This window comes from Sebastes fasciatus, chromosome 20 (assembly GCF_043250625.1).
Source record: "Sebastes fasciatus isolate fSebFas1 chromosome 20, fSebFas1.pri, whole genome shotgun sequence".
NCBI lineage: Eukaryota > Metazoa > Chordata > Actinopteri > Perciformes > Sebastidae > Sebastes > Sebastes fasciatus.
The window spans coordinates 5,652,501-5,675,863 of NC_133814.1; the positions used below are offsets into that span (position 1 = coordinate 5,652,501).

General features: G+C 41.5%; 1 protein-coding gene and 1 long non-coding RNA gene across 3 annotated transcripts in view; one reads left to right on the top strand and one right to left on the bottom strand.

The window, feature by feature from the left end:
• LOC141758125 (uncharacterized) overlaps positions 1–14,314 on the top strand; it is an 18,297-nt gene extending 3,983 nt beyond the window's left edge. Inside the window, exons 2-3 of one of the 2 annotated variants that reach the window (XR_012591820.1) lie at positions 7,144–7,256; positions 13,751–14,314. This is a non-coding gene — a long non-coding RNA (uncharacterized LOC141758125). Of the gene's footprint in view, positions 1–7,143; positions 7,257–9,623; positions 9,763–13,750 lie in introns of those variants that run through there. The other variant, XR_012591819.1, reaches the window with a different exon arrangement.
• The window catches only part of antxr1c (ANTXR cell adhesion molecule 1c), a 47,786-nt gene that overhangs the window by 6,816 nt on the left and 17,607 nt on the right, over positions 1–23,363 (bottom strand). The window contains exons 3-17 of the mRNA XM_074619241.1: positions 22,339–22,410; positions 21,320–21,401; positions 21,191–21,221; positions 21,030–21,103; positions 20,857–20,925; positions 19,243–19,323; positions 17,785–17,845; positions 15,891–15,989; positions 15,638–15,707; positions 9,327–9,405; positions 7,139–7,234; positions 6,873–6,911; positions 5,857–5,958; positions 5,547–5,714; positions 3,158–3,238 (exon numbers count right to left, since the gene is read on the bottom strand). Coding sequence (XP_074475342.1) covers positions 3,158–3,238; positions 5,547–5,714; positions 5,857–5,958; positions 6,873–6,911; positions 7,139–7,234; positions 9,327–9,405; positions 15,638–15,707; positions 15,891–15,989; positions 17,785–17,845; positions 19,243–19,323; positions 20,857–20,925; positions 21,030–21,103; positions 21,191–21,221; positions 21,320–21,401; positions 22,339–22,410 — 1,204 coding nt within the window. The remainder of the gene's footprint in view (positions 1–3,157; positions 3,239–5,546; positions 5,715–5,856; positions 5,959–6,872; positions 6,912–7,138; positions 7,235–9,326; positions 9,406–15,637; positions 15,708–15,890; positions 15,990–17,784; positions 17,846–19,242; positions 19,324–20,856; positions 20,926–21,029; positions 21,104–21,190; positions 21,222–21,319; positions 21,402–22,338; positions 22,411–23,363) is intronic.

Here is a 23,363-nt window from a genome sequence, read left to right on the forward strand (position 1 = left end):
CACACACACACGCACACACACACACACACACACACACACACACACACACACACACACACACACACACACACACACACATAAAACCACTCTGCTCTATATCATACTGCGGAAACAAGAGGAGGGGTTGTTGAGTTCATTGCTGGAAGGAAGAAAAAGTGTGTGTGTGTATGTGTGTGTGTCGTCAGTGCAGTATAGGAAAAGAAGGAGATCCATTTCTTTGTTTGAGTGTCATTGGATTCATTATTATGAACTACATCAGGCTCATGACTACACTGTACTGTACTGTAGCCAGTCCGGTCTCAAGGGTGACATTCAGCTGTTGCTGTGGCGATCGGCGTGGCGATGAAAAACGTGCCCTAGCAACAGAATCACCAATGAAGAATCTAGACTGAACTCGGCCAACTCTGCCTCATGAAATTTGACAGTCTGCCAGCTGTGGAGTGTGAGACTTTTGCTCTGGTTTTGGGTGGAACTGTGGCAGGAAACTTAACACCAAATAGCTTTTCAGGTAACACTTAAAGCGAGGAAAGAGAGAGAGGTGTCCCGCACTCTGTTCTATAAAACATTACACTACCTGGAAATAAGCCGGCCCGCTGCCCTGGGAGATGTTTCTGCCGCTTCGTTACAAGCCGCAAATGAGGCGGCGACATCATTTGAGTGGAAAGAGAGGATTTCTTTTAGTAAGTAAGCATGGCGTCATGCAGAGCTTACGCATGCAGCCCTCGCTAAAAGCCTCTCTGGGTAAGAGAAATTTGTCGACTAAGGAAATCAAATCCCAAATCTTTTTTCATCTGACTGCCAGTTTGCTTTGGTGAAGATGTAATCGTCAGCTAATGGTGACTGTTTTTTGTCTGATTTGTCTTAGGGAAAAGCTGAAAGCAAATCCTGTCTCTGTTCCTGTTGGCGTTGCCAAGAAAACACTCTTAAATGTGGAATTCCTGTTAAAAAGGATCATTGGAAATTTTCTGCTAATAAGGCATGATTTTAACTAGTGCTTGGGACGGGGCATGATCAGCGGGAGAGTCGGCAGGCGAGAGCAGGGAGAGAAAAGGTGGAGAACAGACTTAGGGAGGACAGGAAATAGTGAAAAGGAGGAAGAGAAGAAGTGTGGATGAAGAAGTCAGTAATCGTATTGTTGCAGACTAAGAGTCTACAGCCATGCTAACAGCTGTACTTAGGCACGACGGTGCATTGAGCTTAATGCTAAAGTCAGCATGCTATTCGGCTCGACTCGACTTGACCCACTTTTGTTACCACGTACTAGGGATGTCAATTACCTTTGCACAATACACACATTTTTACTGAATAGAACCTGAACACATCATAATGTAAATGGCACCTTCTGTGTTGAAATCGGCTGGATGAGAGCTAGTTAACGTTAGCTGTTAGCAGCCGGTAAGCAGCACAGTCCTGCACGGAGCTAACGGCTAACGTTAACTAGCTCTCGTCCTGCCGATTTCAACACAGATTTGTTGTTTGCAATGTAGCATTATCAGGGTAAAAAAAAGGGATACTTCCCCTGAATGTGTCAAAAGTGAGTTTACTGTGTCCCAAACACATTTTCTATTGTCCCCGGGACGTGGTTTCAGACACGGTTTCAGAACTTTGGCTTCGATTTCGTCTCAAATATCAGTTCTTGTGACATCCCTACCAGGTACTTTTCTCAATTTCATTTTCCACTGCAGATCGTACCCCGTCAGTGTAGGAGGGATTCTTAGCTGCCGTGACATCATCTTCAACGCAACAGTTGCTCGATCCTTTCATCAGTCAACCAAACAGAGGAACAGCTGCACTTTGTTAATTGTGCGGCGTAGTGTACAGCGTAGTTTTGCGGGCTGCCATTTTTAAATATCTGGGTCAATAAAATAAACAGATTGCGGTTGCTAGGCTAGGCTTGCGAGGTGGTACCAAAAAAACTATCAACAACTTTTGCTAATGGAAAACCAAAAAAGAACAGTTCCAAGTGAGCTTAATTGAGTAGAGCCATGCCGCACCATGCAGTGGAAATGTGGCATTAGTATGCTAATTAAACACACCGCTGACATGGCTAAAAACCAAACAGTCTACGGAGAGAAACAGAGATTATATCTATCATTTATCATGTACCACTGAATCGCAAAGTGCCCATCAAAACTAGTGAAGTTGGAAATGATAAAAGAATCACCAGAACACGTTAAAACATTAAATCTGTCTTTGCTGAATGTATCAGAGGGATTTAAAACATCTCTAGACAGCTGTCTGTACTCTGGGACCTTCACATCTTCTCTCCACATTCAACCCAAACTCTAATCTGGGGCTTTTTTAATACAAAGGCTCGGGGCATTAAAACTAAACCATGTGTCTAATATGAGAAGAGGAGAGAAGTTTTACAGTCTCACACCCACGAACACATCAGAAAACACTCATATCGAGCACACGAGGATGTGTCCGGGTGCGAGCTGCGGTTCTGCTTTTTATCCGATTCGCGGCGTCTAATGTGAAGCAGGCGTGAGCTGGTTCAACGGGATGGAGGCGGGCCAGCTGAGGTGCTAGCCAGCACAGGAACACCAGGAGTGAATGAGGCGGAGAGGCAGATGGAGGAAGGGAAGAAGGCATGAGGAATGGGTACAGATGACTGAAACATTTTCAGACTGTAGATACACTACAAGACTTTTAAAACAGAGCCAGTTAGGAACATAATGTTGGGTTTATCAGACTTTTTTCTCTCCATCTGAGATGAATATTTTCCCCCAAGGATTGATTATTACCATCTACAGCTCCGTTACCAAGGAGCATTTCATACCACATTATTTTGTTGGGTTACGGGTTATGTAAAAAAAATTAAAAACTTCAAGATAACACATTAGCTATGTAGATAAACACTGTTGTATTTAATTTAAATATGAGTCTGGGCATGCCCATAAGATAAGCAAAAAATAAGCAATTTATTTTTAATTTAAGTTACTCTGTAAACTCAAAAAAACATCAAAAAGAAAAGACATGGAAGGGCGAAGAAAGGAAGGAGAAAAAAAGGAGAAAGGTGATGCAGCTGTGGGTCATCACAGGTATAAAACTCTGCAGGAGGGACGAACTTGAAGCGAAACATGTGGAAAGAGGGGAAGTGAATGCGAGTGGGGGGTGTGGGTAAAAGCATTTGATGAAATGAAATGAAACTCACATTATCCCCGGGCTGGGGTCTCATCAGGGAGACCTGGTCGTACCCGCGGCGAAACAGAGCCAAGATAGCATCCAGTTTACCCTGAACAGGACAGACAGAGGAGAGGGAGAGGTTTAACATCTGGACGCCAAACTCTCACACCGCAATCCATAACTTAATCAAATCCTATTAATAGTTTCTACTGTATCAGCGCACATTTGGTCTGTGATCCTCAGCAGTGTTCCTTCAAAGTCTGCAGGTTTGAATCCCAAACAAACACTACAGCAGCTGATTCTACTGTTCCTTCCTCTCTGGTTGAAGCTGTGCTGATGAGTCACTTGGTCGTATTTTGGTTCATGTCTGCTTAACTTTAGAACCTTAATTCTATTTTAATCAATTCCTCTGCTGACGCAAATAAAGTAGTTAACAAAGTGATCTGCCAGATGAAAAAGGATAAAACAGTTCGGCAACGGAGATAAATAGATTAAGACGGGGAAGCTGCTGGGATGCAAGAACAATTTCAGACTTAATCTGATAATAAAGTACTATCATCATCATCATTATCATCATCATCATTAAATTCTCAGCCCTGAAGAGTTTGGAGTATGTGCACCGTCATACTAGTCTACTTTTTTCTCAATCTTTTCCTTATTTTTATACTTATTGTTATTCTTTATTTTCTATTTTCTCTATTTTACTATTATTATTATTTTTCACAAAATGTTTTAGGAAATGCTATACATATGACAGCGTATCCTCATACAATAGTTCGTATGATATCTTGTGAAAATGTATCCTTCATTTTTCGTGCGTTTTCCTTTTAAGTCAATTTCCACTCATTACATGCATATAGTCTTTTCAAAATAAACTTCCGTCCCACAGGAAACAACTAAGTAGTTTTGTTGTTTAGGCAACAAAACTACTTGGTTAGGTTTAGGCAACAAAACTACTAAGTTAACGCTACAACACTACTGAATTAGGTTTACGAAAAGATTGACTTGGCTAGGTTTAGGCAACAAAACTACTTAGTTAGGTTTAGGAAAAGATCGACTTGGTTAGGTTTGGGCAACAAAAGTACTTAGGTTTAGGAAAACATTGACTTGGTTAGGCTTAGACAACAAAAGTACTTAGTTAGGTTTAGGAACATTTTGACTTGGTTAGGTTTAGGCTACACAACTACTTGGTTAGGTTTAGGAAAAGATTGTGGTTTGGGTTTAAATAACTACAAAAGTGGCCTAACTCAAGTACGGAAGTTGTGTGACAAATAAATCAACATTGACTTTTGGTTTTGGTTTTGGTTTCACGGGTACGGACAGCAGGCTCGTGGGCCAAAGTACAGTGTTTTTTGACCCACCCATCCACCCTGACCTCCTCCCTATGCAGCATTTGTCGCTCTTTATACTTCCTGGTTCACGGTTACATGGATGACATATGAACTGATTTTGTGGCATGTATACGAATTACAGTGCATTAGTTTTAGTTGGTATAACTACGAACGGTGTATGAACAACACCATATGTAAGCAAATGTAAATATAAATAAATGTAAATAAACTCCTGCAATAAAGAATAAAAAAAAGGAGGGTGAATTCTCCTTCCTTACATAAGGTGTCATGATGTATTTGATTGGACCAAAAAAGTGCAGATTCCTGAGCCTCAGTGACACGGACTTGAGAGGAAGGAGGTCAATCACTTAAACTAACCACATTAAAGGATCCTGGTGTGTAGGGACCAACTAGAACCCAACACAGAGTGACTACTCAGTGTACAGTCACCTTTTTCCTACACTGACTGTGATGTTTGAGCAGTGTAACATTTCACTGTGAATCACTACAGAGCTGTTTGCAGGCCTGTGTCACATTCAAAATACATCTGTAAGGTAACAGTGTCTAAAGATAACAGTCAGTGCTACCGTATGAGAGGCCAGTGTTGCTATACAGAGCTCTATTGTAGTGTACTATTAAAGCACAAACAGCACTGACGCCAAATCTGATCTCAGTCTGGATAATATGTTATATTACTCTGGCTATGTGTGCACATTGATAGTCGGAGAATTTTTGTGCTTATGCAACTAATTATAGATAAATATGTCCAGAACAGTCTTTATTCCTCCCTGCTGTCTTGTGAAAACTTTGCAGCTCCACTCGTAGTGCTTTTCATGTTTTAACTTCAGTTGAAGGAGTTCAGGCTCAACTGTGGGGGGAGAAAATTCTACCATCCGCAGTTATTTGAAACTCGCTGGGCAAGAGCTCAAAAACGCACAGTGGTCAAACTGTACACAAGGCGGATTTTTGAGTTCCTGAAAAGCTGACATTTTGTTACAGGACAGCAAGGATGCACTGAGATACTGTAGCTTCTCTGCGTAAATAAGTCTGTCTGTCGGTAATGAGGGAAACTGAGTGTGTGTTTACCCGGATGGGTGTGTACCACTTCCGGTCCTGCGGTGCCTTCTTGTTGTGAGCTTTCTTAGGTTTGGGCTCGAAGGGCTCGTACTCCTGCTCCGGCATTTTCACCACGGCGTTCTTTGGCTTCTCCAGCTTCGCCCCCTCTTCAGTCGAGCCCTTCCCTCCCCAACGCACCTACAGACAGCAGAAAAGAACGTAAATATACAACAAAATAGAAGCAGTGAGTGTCATCTAAAGTGGTCCAATTTCCCTCAGTTATTTTGTTTGTTGTAGATTTAATTGTGATTGTCTGTTAGCATTTTTGTCATCTCGTCACCTCCATCCTCTTGATCCCTCCAATTCCTCTTCCTCCGTAATATGAGGCGTCCACAGTGGGCCACTTCTTCTTAGGCATGCCGTCTTCATCATCTGAACTCTCCTAAAACACAAATAATTACACAATAAAACTGACTCATTTCCTCTCTTATACTTTCCAACACACAGATCTGAACTACAGTACTCAACTGTACTACATTTTTATTTTATTTATTGAGATTGCTGTGTGTTAAGATCATTGTTGCTTTTCAAAACAATATTATCAGACAAACATTGGTGATTGGCGACAAACAGTGATTCACCAATGTTTTCTTATTTTTGCTCTTCTCTTAGAGAAAATTGTACGAGTGGTCGAGAGCACTCTTACCAAGACAAGTCCACAAATGGTTTGTCCAATGCAAGGAAACATAAGTTTTATATTTTAGGGGAAAAAAAGCATTGGATATCATATTATCACATTTAGCTTTTAGAATTTGTGGGCTAAAGAAATACTACTGGTCCATTGATGCCAATTAAGACCATAAAAACACTTGGATGATAATTCTTCTGAATGGCCCCCCCGCGACCCCTAACGGGATAAGCGGTTGCAGATGGATGGATGGATGGCTTACACACTGCTCTTAGATGCTTTTTCCTGTAACACCAGTACTAGCCAGTCAGCCAGTCAGTCAGCCAGTCTGTCTCTCTGTCTGTCTACCTGCTGATGTTCTTCTTCTTACGAGCTTTTTTGGCGGCATCTCTCCAATTCTTGGGCATGTGCCAGAGTATTTGCACACAGCACAACACCTGCCCTTATATGGTGTTTAAGGGGCATTACCTATGCTAATACCTACTCGTATATAGTCTATAGGGGGCGTTACCTATGCAAATATCTGACCTTATATATTGTTTGGGGGCGTAACCTATGCTAACACAAGAGAAATATATTAAGAAATGTAAGCGAATGAAGCTGCATGAGACCCATTGTCCTTCAGACTTGGTGTGTACATGTGTAATATTGTGTGTGTTTTAACTCACAGGCTCGGGAGGAGGTGGAGGAGGTGGTTCTTTGATCACCTGTGGAACAATAAGAGATATGACATTGTTTAGCTTTTCACAAGCACATTAACCATGTCTCAGAGGACCTCTTAAGTTTAAGGAGGTTTTTTTTCAGTAAGGACCCCTAAGGTGCTTATTGGCCCCTTTGGAGTTCAGACAAACCCCTTTGAAGCTCTGGATAAACTGTAATTTAAGTGTTGCTTTTTAAAATCGACCACTTCCTGAATGTAGTTTACGTTACTCACCACAGTGCAGCAGAGAGGCCAGAACCACCACATGAAGAGCAGGGCCAGCAGGAGGAACAACACCAGCAGGGTGATCAGGAGAATGGTGCCATCAAACTGGAGAGTAGACACACATGACGTCAGTACATTATTACCACACATACAGTTGCACATCCAGTAACGTAATACAATATATATATTCATGTTTTTGTTTTTTCGATGACAGCGGTTTGTGTGAGCTAGTGTGATCCCTGAATGGATCCATCAGTTACTTTGCTCACTTTAAGCGATGCAGGCGTCCATGAGCCAAACATGGTTCCCATTACAGACCACAGATGAGGCTCACATGTGGCGAGACTTTCCCCTATCTATCTTGTGGCAAGGACACGGGGGGGTTTATCTGAACTCGGCAGCGGGGTCCGTCGTAGTCACTCATTGTTATTTGTCAGAAATGTCCCAATCAGCAAGTTTTCTGTAACTTTCAACAGTAAGTAATGGTTTAGCAAACCGCAAACAGTGTGTGTGTTTTCTCGTGCTATATGGACACATTTTGTGGGCTAGCTACAAAGGCTAAAACTGTTCCAAGTGGCACTTTGGGAGGATTTGGGGAGGGGTTTGTTGGGTTTGTTGGGTTTGATTTATCCACAGAATCCAGCCTGCGTGTTGTTTATTGCACCCCGGCCGACCCATCGCAAGTTAGCAGCTTGTCGTGCCTCCTTAGGCCCTGTGTGACTTCAGCCTACATGGTTTAGTTTAGTGGCAAGAAGCGGCTAATTGCAATGGTATGTGTAATTGAGCTCTGTATATCATGAGCCACAACACAGTCTTTTCATGGACATGATGTCACAGGGACTGAGGGGGAGCAGCTTTAAAGTTTCTTTTCGGCTGGGTGGGAGTCTGCTGCGGCTTCGGTCCATATGTTCCAACATATGTGTTTTATTTTGCTTTAAATTGTCCTAAGATTACATCGTGTTTAATCTTGGTTTTCAGGGAGTGAAGCTCCACCCGACTTCCCGCTGACACAGTTATATACATTTGCACACCTGGGGGCTACAAGAGGGGTAAATGCTTTTGGGCACTCCAGTTGATGCTTCTCTTTCACTTTCACAACCAAAGTGTTGGGATTGAACCTGGCAGCCTCACGGTCATGAACCTGCTTCTTGAATTTTTTGTTTCTCGGGGGGGTTCAGAGGATCTTTTTTGGGTGGATCGCTACTATAAACCCCTGTGGTTTGGCTCCCGGAAAAAAAGGGGGAAAATAACAAAATTGAGAAAGGGAAGATGAAAGAGGTAAAGGGGGTTAGGAAACTCACTGCAGAGAACAAAACAACAAACTTCTAGGAAAAGAGATGAGGTAGGAGAGGACAGAAGAAGCAAAAGGAAGAAGAGAGGAAATGGAAAACCTCTTTTATCATATTACAAAACATACAAAGTCTCAAGAGGAAATCTATAATTGTTTTAAGTTGTATTAACTCCAAATTAAAACAGTATTCATCATCGGTTTGGAGGAAACATACACTGCTTGAACGTCTCTGGTTCCAGAAGTGAATTTCCCATTAATTTACTCCACTGACGTTGACTTAGTCAACCAACTATGAGATGTATCGTGGGCATAAAACATTTGATTTGGAGCAAAACAATATGGAAAATGGAAAAAGACTTGTAATGTCTGTATGACGTTACACTACGTTGACTCTCATCCCGTCATCTACCGCTTTTTTCTTTTTCACCGCAGACGAACAGCAGCTGCCGCCGCACCTGGGAGTCTTGCCACACATCCACACACGTATCTCTCTGCTCTCAGAAGGAGGCGGGGTCACGCGTCATCAACGCATCATCAGTTACACTGCGCATGCGTTGTACCCTGTGGTCTTAATGCTCAGGCTGATCGGAATCCTTCAAAAAATTCCTGAATGCGGATCGTGAATCCGGATCGCCACCAAAATCAAATGGATTGTTCATTGTGCCACACCCCACCCCTCCAAAGAATAATCCATCGTGAACTTTTGGAGTAATCCTGCTAACAGACAGACAGACAGACAGACAGACAGACAGACAGACAGACAGACAGACAGACAGACAGACAGACAGACAAACAAAGAAACCAACGCCGGTGAAAACTTAGGCCTTGAAGGAGGTAATGATGAATAATCTGCAGTATTAATGCAGGGATAAATGCATGAACAGGGGACAAAAAGCTGCCACTTACACACTCTGTGGTGGTGATGTGCACGTTGCTGCTGATGAAGGACAGACCGTCGTTCATGCTCACTTGGAGATAAATCACCCTGAAAGAAAACAACAGACACACACACAGGACAAGTAAGTACTGTGTCTTTATGTTGGGATGCAGTTTATTTAGTCTGAAGCATTTCCTCCTTAAGCTCAGTTTGTTTGACCAGAATGATGTCATTTGAACTCGGGTTCACACCAAATCACGTCACCGACCCGCCTGCGAACTGTGAGGTGGTTTGTTAGAAGTGAGAAATGTAATTTGAACCAACAGGAAACAACCGCAGAACTCAAGGGAGCACGAGTTGAAGAACAAAGAGACGTCTAGACTCCAATTCAGTTATTTCTTCAACGGTTACTGGACTCAGATCAGTTTGGACTCATTGCAGCCGCCAAAATCTCTAACCTGGCAGGAGAACGTGTTACCAAAACTGTGTCCAATAAATGAACTACTTGGTGAGTCCATTGACTTTTTGTTTACGAGCGCCGTTTCACTTGTAATTGAGCAATTTGAATCCAATTGAACCAAATACAGTTTTTCCACCGAAACCAGAGGAGAATAAACAAACTGTTGTGGTGATTGTGTGTCACACATCTGTCCCCAAGGTGGGACAGATGAGCTTCAACGAAATGGAAAAAAACAACCTGCTAGTTCAGATTTTGTTTTTTAATGGTTCTGGGCAAGTCGTGTATTTTTCCAAGACATGACACCATACTAATTTCACTCTCAGGAATGAGAACAATCTCCACCACGCTCCCTCTTTTAACAGTCTATGATCTTTACTTGGAGCTACAAAATTATTTCCTTTATGGAATGTAAAATACATCAACATATAACTTGTCTCCTCTCTTCTATAAACTCAGTCAAAACATGCCTCTGCCCATCCTCCAGTCCAAACCTCCTCCAAGTCCAGACTCCTGTCCTAGCCTTCTAAGATTTTTGGAACGGAGTGAGTCTCTCTTGATGGTCTGAAGAAGCCCTTCCTTCCTCCACCGAGTGGGGAAAAACAATTCTGAGAATTTCACGTGACCTCCAGCGGCCTCTTTGGAGCCTGTTCTCGTTCAGTTCTTCAAAACATGTGGATGAAAGGCACGCATTTTAAACAACCCCCAGCTCTTATTCGGTATCGAGGACCAGGTGGATGTGAATGAGGTCTGGCAGACAGAAAGCAGGCCATTTGACCGATAAACCTGTCTTTGCTCTGACTCAGTGAGCTGGCTGTCTGGTTTTTAAAAAAATGGAGGGCGGAGAGAGAGAGAAGAGCCGGGTTAGTGGGGGAAGTCAACAACAGCAGACGTACCTTGCTGACAACAAAAGGCTGAAGAGATTGAAACAGTCTTAAAGCTAAAGAAGGGGCACTTTGTGTTCATGTTTTCGATGCATGTGTGAGCAGATACATGATGTGACCAGCTACATACAGAACAGTATAGCCGTATGTAGCTGGACGAAAAATGCCCCAAAGTTAGGGTTGAACATTAGGCAACTAAAAGTTATGTGCTAAAATTAGACAACTACGAACACAATTTGATATAAACCAGTGCAGCGCCCATTCGAGCGTGGCCGTTTGGCGTGTGGCCCTTTGAAATTGACCAATTGCTTGGCGCTCGCAGCATTGTTGTTTTATTTCTTTCTCTTTCTTATTGTCAACGAATCCCACAAAGAGAACCAAAAACCAATACCGTGTTAGCCCGTCTCCCAAAACGTTCTGACCTCCCGTCCCTGTCTGTGGTACTCGAGAACATGTGTTCCTACTGAAGACATGATAATTTAAAATTGGGACACAAATGTATAGTTTTGTTTTTGGGATTTCCTAAAACAGCTGGGCACTGTAGTTTTCATAAAAACGTTACTCAAACAGGAGTAAATATGGCATTTGTTGGGGACTATTTTCAGTGGTGGATTAATACAGATTTGGCTCTCTAGTGAGTATTTATGGCAGGAGAATGTAGGGTTGAGTCAAAATAAACTAGTGTTTTTTGTAATGAAGGAATGTTTCATTAGGTTTTGGACAACAAAGGAACTCCATGACAATATAATTTATCGGGATTTGGCTACACAGGCTGTACTTATTAGTGGGATGAATAAATTTTTGGTTTTGGTCTAATTAAATTATAAAATAGTGCAAGCCTTGTAATTTAATAGTAGAAGAAAGCCCAGAAACCTGGAACCGAAACAAAATGGTAAGAAGAGAAGAAAGAGCCAGAGAAAACTGACCAGTGTGAACTTGAGGATGTGGAGGAGATAAAGTGATGTGGAGGAAATGTTAGTTTGTAGAGCACCCTGTCTGACAGCTGTTAAGCAAGGAAGTAAAACAGACACATGAACACACACGTACACACTTGAATGGGACATAGCAGACACTCCACTGGAGTTCGTCTGCTGCTCAATAGGTGGTGTGGGTCACTCCGACTTAAAGGAAAAATTGATATTAAATTGACATAGCCTGCATTCCTATTAACTTCTCTTCTTCCTTTGTATAACTGGCCAAACATAGAGAGAGAGGCAGAGAGACCAATGTCTACACCTGAACTATCCGGAAATAGACCAGAATGCAATGCAGCAACGGTAAAGGTTGTGTTAAAGTGACAACAAAATTGTCAAATTTGCTTCCAAAGGTAAATCAGTTTAATGATTTGAACAGCTGCTAATGAGTCAAAAACTAACTCCATTAGTCTTAATGGAGCACTTTAAACACTCTGAAGGTTTTTCCACCCTGCTGAGAATCAAGCTGCATACAAACACACGGCCACACACGAGTTGAAAGAGCAGGCTAGCTGCTACATGGCTTTGATCAGCCAAAACTGGACAAGGAGACTGTTGAGAGGGAGTCAGGGAGACTGACAGGGGATGAAAGAAAGTTTCTGTGTGACAGAGACAAATAAAAGACAGATACGGAGAGGAAAAATGAACAGACGGGCAGAAAGAGGAGGTGGTGAGGGGCTGGAAAACAAGCAGCAAGGCAGAGCAGTTGGTGAAAAGAGCCACCGTGGCACCGAGAGTAAAGACAGAGGTTTAGAGGAAAGGGAGGGGGGAGGGGAGAAAAGATAAGTGAGGGATTGGAGAGTCGGGAGGTTAAAGGGATAGTTCGTTGTGTTTTGAAATGGGGTTGTATGAAGTTCTTATCCATAGTCAGAGTATTATCTACTGTAGATGGCGGTCGGCACGCCTCCAGTTTGGAGAAACCAATCCTGAAACCCATTGGTTATCGGTCTGACAATGGATAAGCCTTTAGGGTCAAGGGGCTAAATTTTTTTGGGGTCAGTGGATATCCGGGCCAAGACTTCCTCTTCCATGCACTGCTCATTCTTTACAGTCTGATCAGCAACTTGAGATGCATGACTGGAGTTGGAGTTAAGAGACGACGTGTACGACCGGATTGTTTCACAAGTAGCCGGTTTACAAGCTAATTTTAAAGCAATAAAAAGGCGAAATCATTGTACAATCATATTGCATTTCGGCCAATGCGTTCCGCCTCTTTTGCTCTCCACATGGACTGTTTACCTGCATTCAACCAAAGCCTGCTCAAACGTGATTGGTCTATACTACTCAGACTGACAAACGGAAACCAGAACGCTTCCGACGCCAAAATCTTGTTCCGTTGCCTACAGAATCTGTTTATAGAGATTAGGAAAAACAGACACTACCGTACCGAGTACCGACACTGGAGCAAAGCAATGTACTGCTATGGACGGGGCCGGCAGCAAAACGTATTTTAGAAACCTAAAAGGAAGGTCCATCTAAAAAAAATCAATATCTGATTAAGTGTACGCTATATTTAGAATATTTTCACCGCTTCATCTTGCCGTCAGACAGCCCTTTCCGATGAGGAAAGGTTCAAAACCACCAGTCTTAAACTTGAAATATGTTTTGCTGCTTGCCCCATCCACAGCAGTACATTGCTTTGCTTCCGTTTCTGTTTGTCCAAACTGGGGGCGTGCCGACCGTCATCTACTGTAAGTAATACCTCATGCAACCCCATTTCAAAACACCTGAACTATCCCTTTAAGTGTTGCGGGGATGGGATGGAAAGTTTAAGACAACAGAAAAACAAGAACAGAAAATATATACAAAAGCAAGATTAAACTGGCTTAATGGTTTAAGGGAACATAAAAGCACACCATGTACCCTCAGTTTTACGACCCTTCTGCTGAGGTATTGCTTAAAGCTTCATCAGTCCAGGTTGTTTAAATCTTTCCTCACTGCAGTTAAAATCAAATTCTCTCTCTTTCCACACCACTGCCAGAGCAAATACTAACTGTAAATTGGATTTATAACTTCTATGGGAAAAATTTGTATCGTAATTACAGAGGTATGCTATGACCAACACAAATACCATTACAGGTCAAGAAAGTGTGTGAGAAGAGGGTCTGATATCGACTCTTTGCGTCTTCTCCATGCAGTTTAAAGTCTTTAACCACCGTCAACTGAACCTTCTCTTCTGTGGCCTGCTGTACTTCTCTTCCCATAAAGACTTGGGTTAGAGAGGTTTGTGGATTGTTGACGTTGGAGCATGGTTAGGTTCTAAAAAGAGAGTACGGCCAGCTGAAGAGGAGCGACTCTGGCCGTACCGTTTTTAAAACTGTGTGACTGTCGTGTGGTGAATGTTGTGAGTAAAACAACCTCAGCTGTCTTAGTTTTCACATCCCGTCGCCTCCCTCTTTTCCCTCCAGTGAACATTGATTGAAACATAATGTGTTTTCAATGCCTATGTCAATAGACCTGATCCTGAACTAACAAACACAGTCCACTATAATCAGATCCACTCCCAGCAGTATACTACAACTCAGGTCAAAATGTGTGTTTTCTCACGGGCAAATTGGCAAGTTGTCAAACACAGAAGCTTTACATTGGGGTTTGATCAGATCAGAAATGTCCATACAGTCCCATTAAATGGATAGTTCAGGTGTTTTGAAGTGGGGTTGTATGAGGTACTTATTCATAGTCAGTGTATTACCTACAGTAGATGACGGTCGACATGCCCTAAGTTTGGAGAAGCAGACAGGAGCTACCGCAAAGAAGCAAAGCAACGTACTGCTGTGTACTGAAGCTGTTATCTACTGTATGCTCTCGCAAAAGCAACCAGACTCCATTGGAAAAACAGTAATTTTAAGAGTCCGTTGGCTAACGGGAGCATAGATGGATACAGCGGTTTCAGTTCCCCATCGGAAAGGGCTATCTGACGCAAGGTAAAGCGGTGAAAATATTCAAACAGCCCTTTCTGATGGGGAACTGAAGCCGTTGTATCCATCTATGATCTCGACAAAGCCACCAGACTCCATTAAAAAAAACTATCTTCTTCTTTAAACTGGGGGCGTGCCGACCGTCATCTACTGTAGGTAATAGACTGACTATGGATAAGTAGCTCATAGAACCCCTATTCAAAATACCAGATCGCTTTTAGTGCCGACCTATACAAGAACCTGATTTGAGGCCAGGAGTCAGTCTCTTTAAATGCACAAGGATTCTCCAGAATCATGTACCAAGATGACACAAAAGTACAGGTACTTATATGGGACATTGTGTGTTTTACTAAACAGTAGTTTGAAAGCCTTTAAAGCTGCTTATTAGATTTTTTAACCACTTAAGGCGCCGTAACAAGCTTATTATCGTCTTATAAAGTTTTTATGGCGATAATGTCAGCAAACAGTGTCTGCCGTTTGGTGCCGGGCAGGTAGCACACGGCGTGCTTTTAGAGCTTTTTTCATGCCAAAAACAGTTGCAGCTGGAAATGACTGATGTGAGCAGTGAGACTGAACCAAAACAGGAAAATTATGGGTCATAAAACCAAAGCAATGAGCTGAAAGTTGCTAAAATGCTCTGTAGAGTCATGTGAGCCATTGTTAATATCAATGTCAAGGACAAAAAAAGAAAAAAGCTCTTTTTTGTCATTAGAAGTCAAAACTAATCATTAAGCCAGTCATGGGTTTGGATTTGTAAGTTTCTAGTCTTGACTTACTTAGTGTCTATGTAAGTCGAAAACCAATCGTCTCCAGTTGTTTGCACTGCTCTGTTCTAATTCAGGACAGAAGCAGGACAAATGCATGGAGGGTTTACCGCCGCGTGTGCTGGCACGGCTACAGAGCCCCTTATATTTTGCTAAGCTGTACGGGGATCTAGAAAAGAGGAATGCGGCCACGGATGGGGATCGTAAAGAGCTAATGTATGGCAGGCTTCTTATGGTCTGTGCACGTATACACGTGTATGCATACATGTGGTTCTCTGTGTTTGAGGGCAAAGGATGTGATCAAAGATGAATGTGAAATCATATAAAAAAAAGAGGCACCTACTTCCCAACTTCATCGATGACAGGAGCTGGACACAGCAAATATGTGTTTTCTACGACAGCCGGCTTTTCATCTGGGAGGCAAAGACAAGATGTATGATGAGGTTTCTTCAACACTTTCCAAAGAGGAATACACAGGTTCATACACTGACAAAGAGACTGAAAAACGACCCAAACAGAGACTGATCTAAACCTCGTTACAGACAGGTTGGGTTTGCATTAAAAGACAGAAACAAGCAGAGTGGAGGCGTACTCACTGACTGTAATGGTGTCGTTGATTTTGAAGCTGCAGAGCACCTGGTTGATGTTCCTGGCGTGGAGAAAACCGTTTCCTCTCACCACCACTTGGAAAGACTCTGGTTACACGACACACATTGACATTTTTTTACACTCTTTGGCAAGCAAAGTTACATTTTATGTTATATGTATTGTACAAGATGCTCATTTTCATGAACGCACAGTTACATTTCACAACCGACATGGTTAGAAGGGCAGTGTTTAAACTCTGAATGAATGAATTTCCTCCATTAATTCAGTTTATTTGTCAGTGTGAGGACTATAACAGTTGAACTGAGTCACCAAAATAAAACAGCACCAAGATATGTGGAAATATGGGCCTCAGTCCTCAAATCTAAGAACGGTAGTAGCGCGGCTCATGTGAAAACATAGTTGACAAAATAAAGATTTGCAACTCCGCTTGGACTTTAACACCAGAGACCCATTACTTCACTTGGACTTGAGCCTTTTGACTTGAAAATACTTCATACCTTCTCCCAAGCCCAAAGATTAAAAAGTATGTTATTTATGAAGTTTGCCATGAATCACTTTATTTCCTGAATCAACTGACGTTAACGGAATTCACTCCCAAGTCAACACTTAATTCCCCAGCTCTTTTTTTATGATTAAGTTCAGTCACACTTGTTTTAATAAATATATAAAAAATTTAAAAAGCATTCACGATTTTTGTAAATTTAATATATTAATACTCTGTTGTTAAAACGGCATTATTTTGACTTGTTTAGGACTCAAAACTCAAAGTTAGGACGTGGGACTCGTCTGTCTTGACATGGGACTTGCAAAGACTTGAGACTTACTTGAGACTTACAAAACAATGACTTGGTCCAACAAAAAATGGCACTAAAATGTGCAGTGTTTCATCCATTTATTATGTTTATATATTTTTTACTTAAATTTAAATATATATGAATATATGTACAGTAAATGTATATACATATATTTATATGTCCCCATTTTTTTAATATATATATTTTTTGTTATTTGTCACTGTTATGTAAACATATATAGCATGCTGTATAATATTCAAAAGAAACAGAGACACAGTCCAACTTGCTGACTGAGTAGTTTTGGCCACTGAACAGGCAAATTAGTAAGTCATGCTTCTAATAGGGCAGAGGGAATCTGAATGAAGAAAAGACAAAAATACAGCAGAGTAATCTTTTCCACCCCAACAGCTGAGTTACAAGTAACTAATAAATAAACTAATATTTCCCGTAACACAGGGAAAACACTCAGCTATAAATACATGAAGATGAGACTAACCCCGCAGAGTACAGCACTCTCACACTGTAGCAGCAGGCCAGCCACAACTATTTAGTTTCAAGTGAAATAATTCTCATGAAGGGTGAAAGTAATTCACTGCTTGATAAAAGACAAAAGCAGATGTGAGAAGCTGTAAAAGTCCCTCTGCTTTTGCCAACTTTCATCTGTTAATTTTTTCCTTTTAATGTCCATTTAATGTTGCTTTAACTGTCATAATCTTTCTCTTGGCGGGACACTAAAGGTTGTTGTCCACTTTGCATTTCGCCAATATTACCGCTGTCACTCTCTCACAGCCAATCCTTTTAATGAGGCCCTATAATGTTAGTCCCACTGTGGTGTCCCGTCCTAATAGATTTCCTGTAAGTGCCTTGGATGCCCGTATACGGTCGCTTTTCAGTCTGGGATTGTCATTACTGAAGTGAGAGAAGCTGAGACAAAGCACCCAGTAATGAAATTAACACAGTTCAAGAAATGATGGGAGGCTGGCACTGGTGTAGATGACTCAGGAGAGACCCATTTCATTTTGTGTGTGTGTTTGTGTGTGTGTGTGTGTGTGTGTGTGTGTGTGTGTGTGTGTTTGTAGCTCCCCACCTCCTGCACACGCACTGGAGGGCTCAGCTGCCAAAATCTCAATACAGGATTTCTTGATGATCTGGAGGGGAAACAAGGAAAAAAAAATGTTTCTACACGTATACTGATGCTGGCCTCTTTGTAACAGGCGGGTTTGTCAAATTTCAGTGTTATTGAAAAAAAAATCTGCAGTCGAGAGCTCAATAAAAATGTTCTAGGGCTCGCTAAGTATTAAGTCATTTCCTTAATCATACTGTATCATTGTGCCTCACTTTTGAAAACGCTCCACCTCTTGCCATGCAACGGTCACATCAGTATACTCCAGGAGGACAATCTGTGACATTATCATTGTAAACTGCATATTTGTGATGCGACATTGGGAAGCTCGACAGGCGTAGCAACAGTAGCTACGGGGGGCGGGGCTTATTAGAGGATTATATGACAGAATAACCACTTTAAGGACTTTACACACGGGGGCGTTTTCTTTTCTTTTTTTTAAAAGCGAGTCAATTTATTTTTGCGAACTGTTGTTTCTGTCCTGAATACTTTCACACAGAACATGAATATTACGGAACGAAGAAGCTATGTATAGATTTTCTGAGCTTTCGCACCACGCTTAAAGGCATCAACCAATCACGTTGTGCGGAACGGGTTGAGTTGCGCTTATATTATATAGAAACAATAACAGAGTTTCTTTAGTCTGAACCAAGGCCTATTGAAAGAGGCTGGGACACTGGGGACACAGGGTATGGGGTATGAGTAACATATGCGCAGTGTAACTGGAGCTGCGGTCGTGCTTTGCGATTGGCTCAATTTCAGCGAGTGCAGAGCAGATTTTACTACGCATGTGTTTTACCCCAAAGATATGACACATTGATGACGCGTGACATCTCCTCTTTCCACCCTCCTTGGTCCGAACCAGGACGGCAAACTTTATTACTCCTTTCAACCTTGACAAAGGCAGCGCAGACCAGATCCAGAACCTTTCACAATAAAAGCCCTAGACGTATAGTATCCGCAGGCGAGTATTTTGCATTTTTTGTGTTGTTTATTCGTCAATCCCCCGGTGTGTAAAGGCCTTTACTCTAACAAACAGACTGGTGAAAATATTAGCTTGTCTTACCATGCATGTACTGTACTCTCTAAATATGTGAATGAGCCCAGTGTACACAAAGACTTACAGTTCAGCCTGGCGTGGGTAAAAAAAATAGTGCGCATGGTCTGTTTGACTTGAATCTCTGATTAAAACCGTGACAGTTTTAGCTATAAATCAGAGTTGCATTGTGCAAACCAACGCAGTGACTGGATAGCTGATGAGGTTTTCTGTGTATTCATTACCAGGGTGTTTGCTAAAGTCAGTTCTGATGCCAACCTAATGCAGGACAGACTCAAGATAAATACATGAATGTTGGTGGACGTTCGCTGTTTGTGAGCTGCAGCTACAGGAATGCTTCCCCGCACAGAGAACAGTTTATTTACCGAATCAATGACTCCCCGGAGGGAGTGGAAGCCGCCCAGCACAGGAAACACGTGCTCGATGGTGTCGGCAATGGTAGCCAGCTACAGAGGGAGAGAGGTAGAGACAGAGGTGTGGATGGAGGAGAAAGGGGAGAAGAGTTAATGTAACTAAAGTAAATAATTCACAAAACGATTAATACAAAATTTACTCTGTATGAGCCTGTTATATATAGCAGAAGAACAAGACAAATACTTGGCAAGAATCTTTAGAACTACGCCACTGAAAGCAATCACACGCAAGCCACAAACACAGACATGGAGAGATCTGATCAACCAAGTACATACTATGGAAAGGATAATATACATAGTCAATAATAGATGGAGAAAATGGAATGAACACTGTAATCATATGAACTAAAATACATTTTTGAATGCCCATGCATCGACCAAATTCTTGCTGTTGTTTTGTTGTACTGATCATGTTTTGCTTTCTTTTATGCTGCTTTCTTATTCTTTTCTCCCTCATCTCTCCTATTTGGCCCGTGGGGAAGTATGTTTTTATTATTAAGCGCAATAAGCGGAACTATGATGACATACTCTATAGCCCCTCCTTCTATTACTGTCTAGCAATCAGCCTTCATCTACCTATTCATTTGTTAGTATTTATTTTATTATAATAATATGCATTTCCCTTTTTATGGTCATGATTACTATTATTTCAATAAATTTCAATATATTTTCCACTCACTTGCTTACCATTATTATTATTATTATTATTATTATTGATAATAATAATAATAATAATAATAATAATAATAATAATAATCAAAATATTGTGTCTGTTTGTTTGTCTGTTTTTTCATTGCTTTAATTTAATTTAATATTTTCTCTCTTTTCTTTCTTTTTTTCCCCCTCACATAAAAACACTGCTTTTGGATTTATGATTATGTTATGGCATGTTCTTTGGCTTATTCAGTGATATTGTGTGATAAAATGATTTTGTGTGTTTAGGTAGACACCTCCAACATTTTGAGGTGGTTGACACTGATATTTGATATTTCATAACGAGCCCAAATTGGCCTCAAATGCACTAATGTGACACAATTTCAGACATTGTAGACCAATTATAGATTATTAAGATCTGTAAAATGAGTCTGTACACACTCACACACACTGTAAAACCAGGGAATCGCAGTAACGATCACACATTATCCGCAATCGGGTAATGGCTCCATTTACAATCAATCAATTGGAGCTTTTACTAAACTTGAGGGAGACCACGTCTGGGTGCTGAAGCTCAAATATCTTTTAAACACATTAAATACAGGAACCTGAATCATCCTCTTCCTCATCATCATGTTGAAGCTAGTTGTTGAGTATTATTCAAGTTACAGATATTTCTCCAGTCCAGCATTGTGTGCTGGCATCCTAAGATGCAGCTCAGGGTTAAAAAAAATCACTTGGATTGGTTTTCAGGAAATTTTAAAATTATGGGTTAGCCAAATTGCACAGGGGCCACTGAACACACAACATGAAGGTAACATCATTTCCCAAAGGCTGGATTGTCTTTATTTCAAACCAGATATAAAACATTTAGGAGATAAAACTGCTACAGATTTATTACATTGGCATTACCTGTGTCTCATTGAAGTCTTTGACACCAACGCAGTACACAATAGCGCCAAGAGACCTGGCTCTTTCTGCCTGTTGGAAGACACAAGCAATAAACTGAATAAGTTCCAGAAAACTGTCACTCAAGCAATGAAAGTATTATCTATCTCCAGAGCTGCATATAACGGAGTTGCTACCTCTTGCTGCGCAGTGATGAGCTGATGTTCTTGCAGCTCTCCGTCTGTCAGTGCAATAATCACGCTGGCCGTGCCTGGAAGAAGCATACAGACGTGCTGTAACCTCAACATAACTCATAACTTATCTTGAAGTAGGTATTAAGAAGTCTTTTGATGCATACCAAAGTTCTCCTGGTATATCTGCTCGTTTGCCTTTAAATAAGAAGACATGTTTCATGGTCAGGAAGTCAGGAAATACCAAAGTTTCATATCTAAAACTAGTAGTTCAATGCACTTTGAGTTGCTCTTACCCTCTGCAACCCAAGGTGCATGAATGTGTCTCCACCAGGAATCTCTCTTTTCAGAGCGTTCAGCCCCTTTCTGATGTCCACTCTGCAGAGAAGAAACAGAGACGAGTTGTTTTGATAAGGAGACATTTAAGCTGCAGTTTTGTCCTATGCTCCATCTCTGCCACTGTGGAAACTAATCCATCTGCCTGCAATTTTTTCCCTTTTTTCCCTTCTCAAGTGGCACTATAGTCGCTGTCAAATTTGTACATTTTTATGCCTCAATCCTTAGAAAAAGTTTTTACCCGATTCTGTTCATTTCAATGCAAGCTGGAGACACAACAATATGCAACAACATTCACACGGTGACACGGGCCAATTTTCAGCTTCATGTCACTTCAGAGAGCATCTGCTTTCACTCTGGTGGAACAGTTTGAATTTACTTTACGGCTGATTGTTCCTCTTGTGTAAGAGCAATCAGTGCTAGAAAAACATTTATTCATGACACAAATTCAGCTTAGCTTAGTCGGTTATACTTTTGTGTTTTTTCCCCTTTCCTTTAGTGTGTTATATAGTGCATGTAAAAGGAACACAGAAACTCCTGAACTGCCTGAAATGCCTTGCTTGAAGTCCCACCTTTTCTTCAGTAACGTGGTGATATCACCAAGTAACATATTTGCATAATACCTGCTTAGTGGCTAGTTTGGCACCCCCTCAAACAAAGCTAGTTAGAGTGGAGCTGGAACAGAGTCCGAAGAGCTTGGTTCAGTTGACCATTCACAACATAGTGGGCCAGCTAACCAGTCAGAGCAGACTGGACTTTTTGGAGGGGCAAACAGAGCATTTCAGACAAAGGTTGGGTGAAAAGAGGTGCTGCAGCATAGCCGGTATGAGTAAAGTAAGGCGTTTTTTGAAGATTAAAGCATGTAAAAATGTTCGAGTAAAAACCCAAAATACAAGTTTGCTTCTGAAAGTGAAAGTACTAGGTCCTCTTTAATTAATTACGTTAATCAACAGACTGTATCAGCCATAACTTCATTTACCTGTTTTCCGTCAGTTTCATGATGGTGGATGCTCTGGAGGAGAATGTTATGAAGGACATCCTCAGCATGGGACTGGAACAGAGAAAAAAAAATCATCATCACACCGGTCAGTCAGCGGCCCGCGCTGTTGGCAGTGCAGTAGAAAATCCCCACAGATGAACCAATTACTGATGATACGTGCCAGAGACGAAATTCCACAGCATTTGGCTGCTGATAGGAGATTTCCCACCTTGCACAACATGCAAAAACATTTCTACATCATCTGAGATTAATCAGAAACAATGTGACAGTGTACAGTTACACTGCCAAAGCAACACATTGTTTTCCTCAAAAACATAAAATAACTGGCGGTCACCCATCTTGTGCTTTGCTTTCATGCCAGACAAACAAATCAGGAGTCCTTTTCATTTAAACAAAGAATATATCATTATGGACAAACGGCTTCACTCCCTTTGAGGTCACTCCAACGGGCTGTGTATGAATCGCTTCTAGAAATGCAGCCCAACACGCTAAGAAACCACGTGACGCCGTGCACGGATCTGTGCCGGTGTTGCAGGATTTGAACCCCCTTTGCGTGACAATGTCTCAAATGCCGGTATCCAAACTACGTCACTGAACCCTCAGATGTGGGGAACAGGTTGTTATTTGTGTTTGTTGGTGACATTTTATATTTAGAAAGGAATTATAGTCATGTAAACATGCACACATGCACAGCTAAAAAATGTGTTGTATTGTTTGTGAGAGAAATGTAATTGAATGCAGATTTGCGCTGTTTGAAACATTCTTGTTTGAAACAGAAACTTTGAGGAGGGTTGGTTCTCTGCTATGGCTGAACCACCAGGTGTTGTTGTGGCCTTCGAGCAGTATGGACAAAACAAAACCACCCACTAGCTGAAGGCCAGCAGTTGAAATTTAGCATTTTACACTGCACTCCTGTATTGTATTGAAATACTGTTCATATTCTAGCCACGAGAGGATGCGGTCTTCATTTGCTTTAATAGTTACAGAATAAATACAGGATGGCA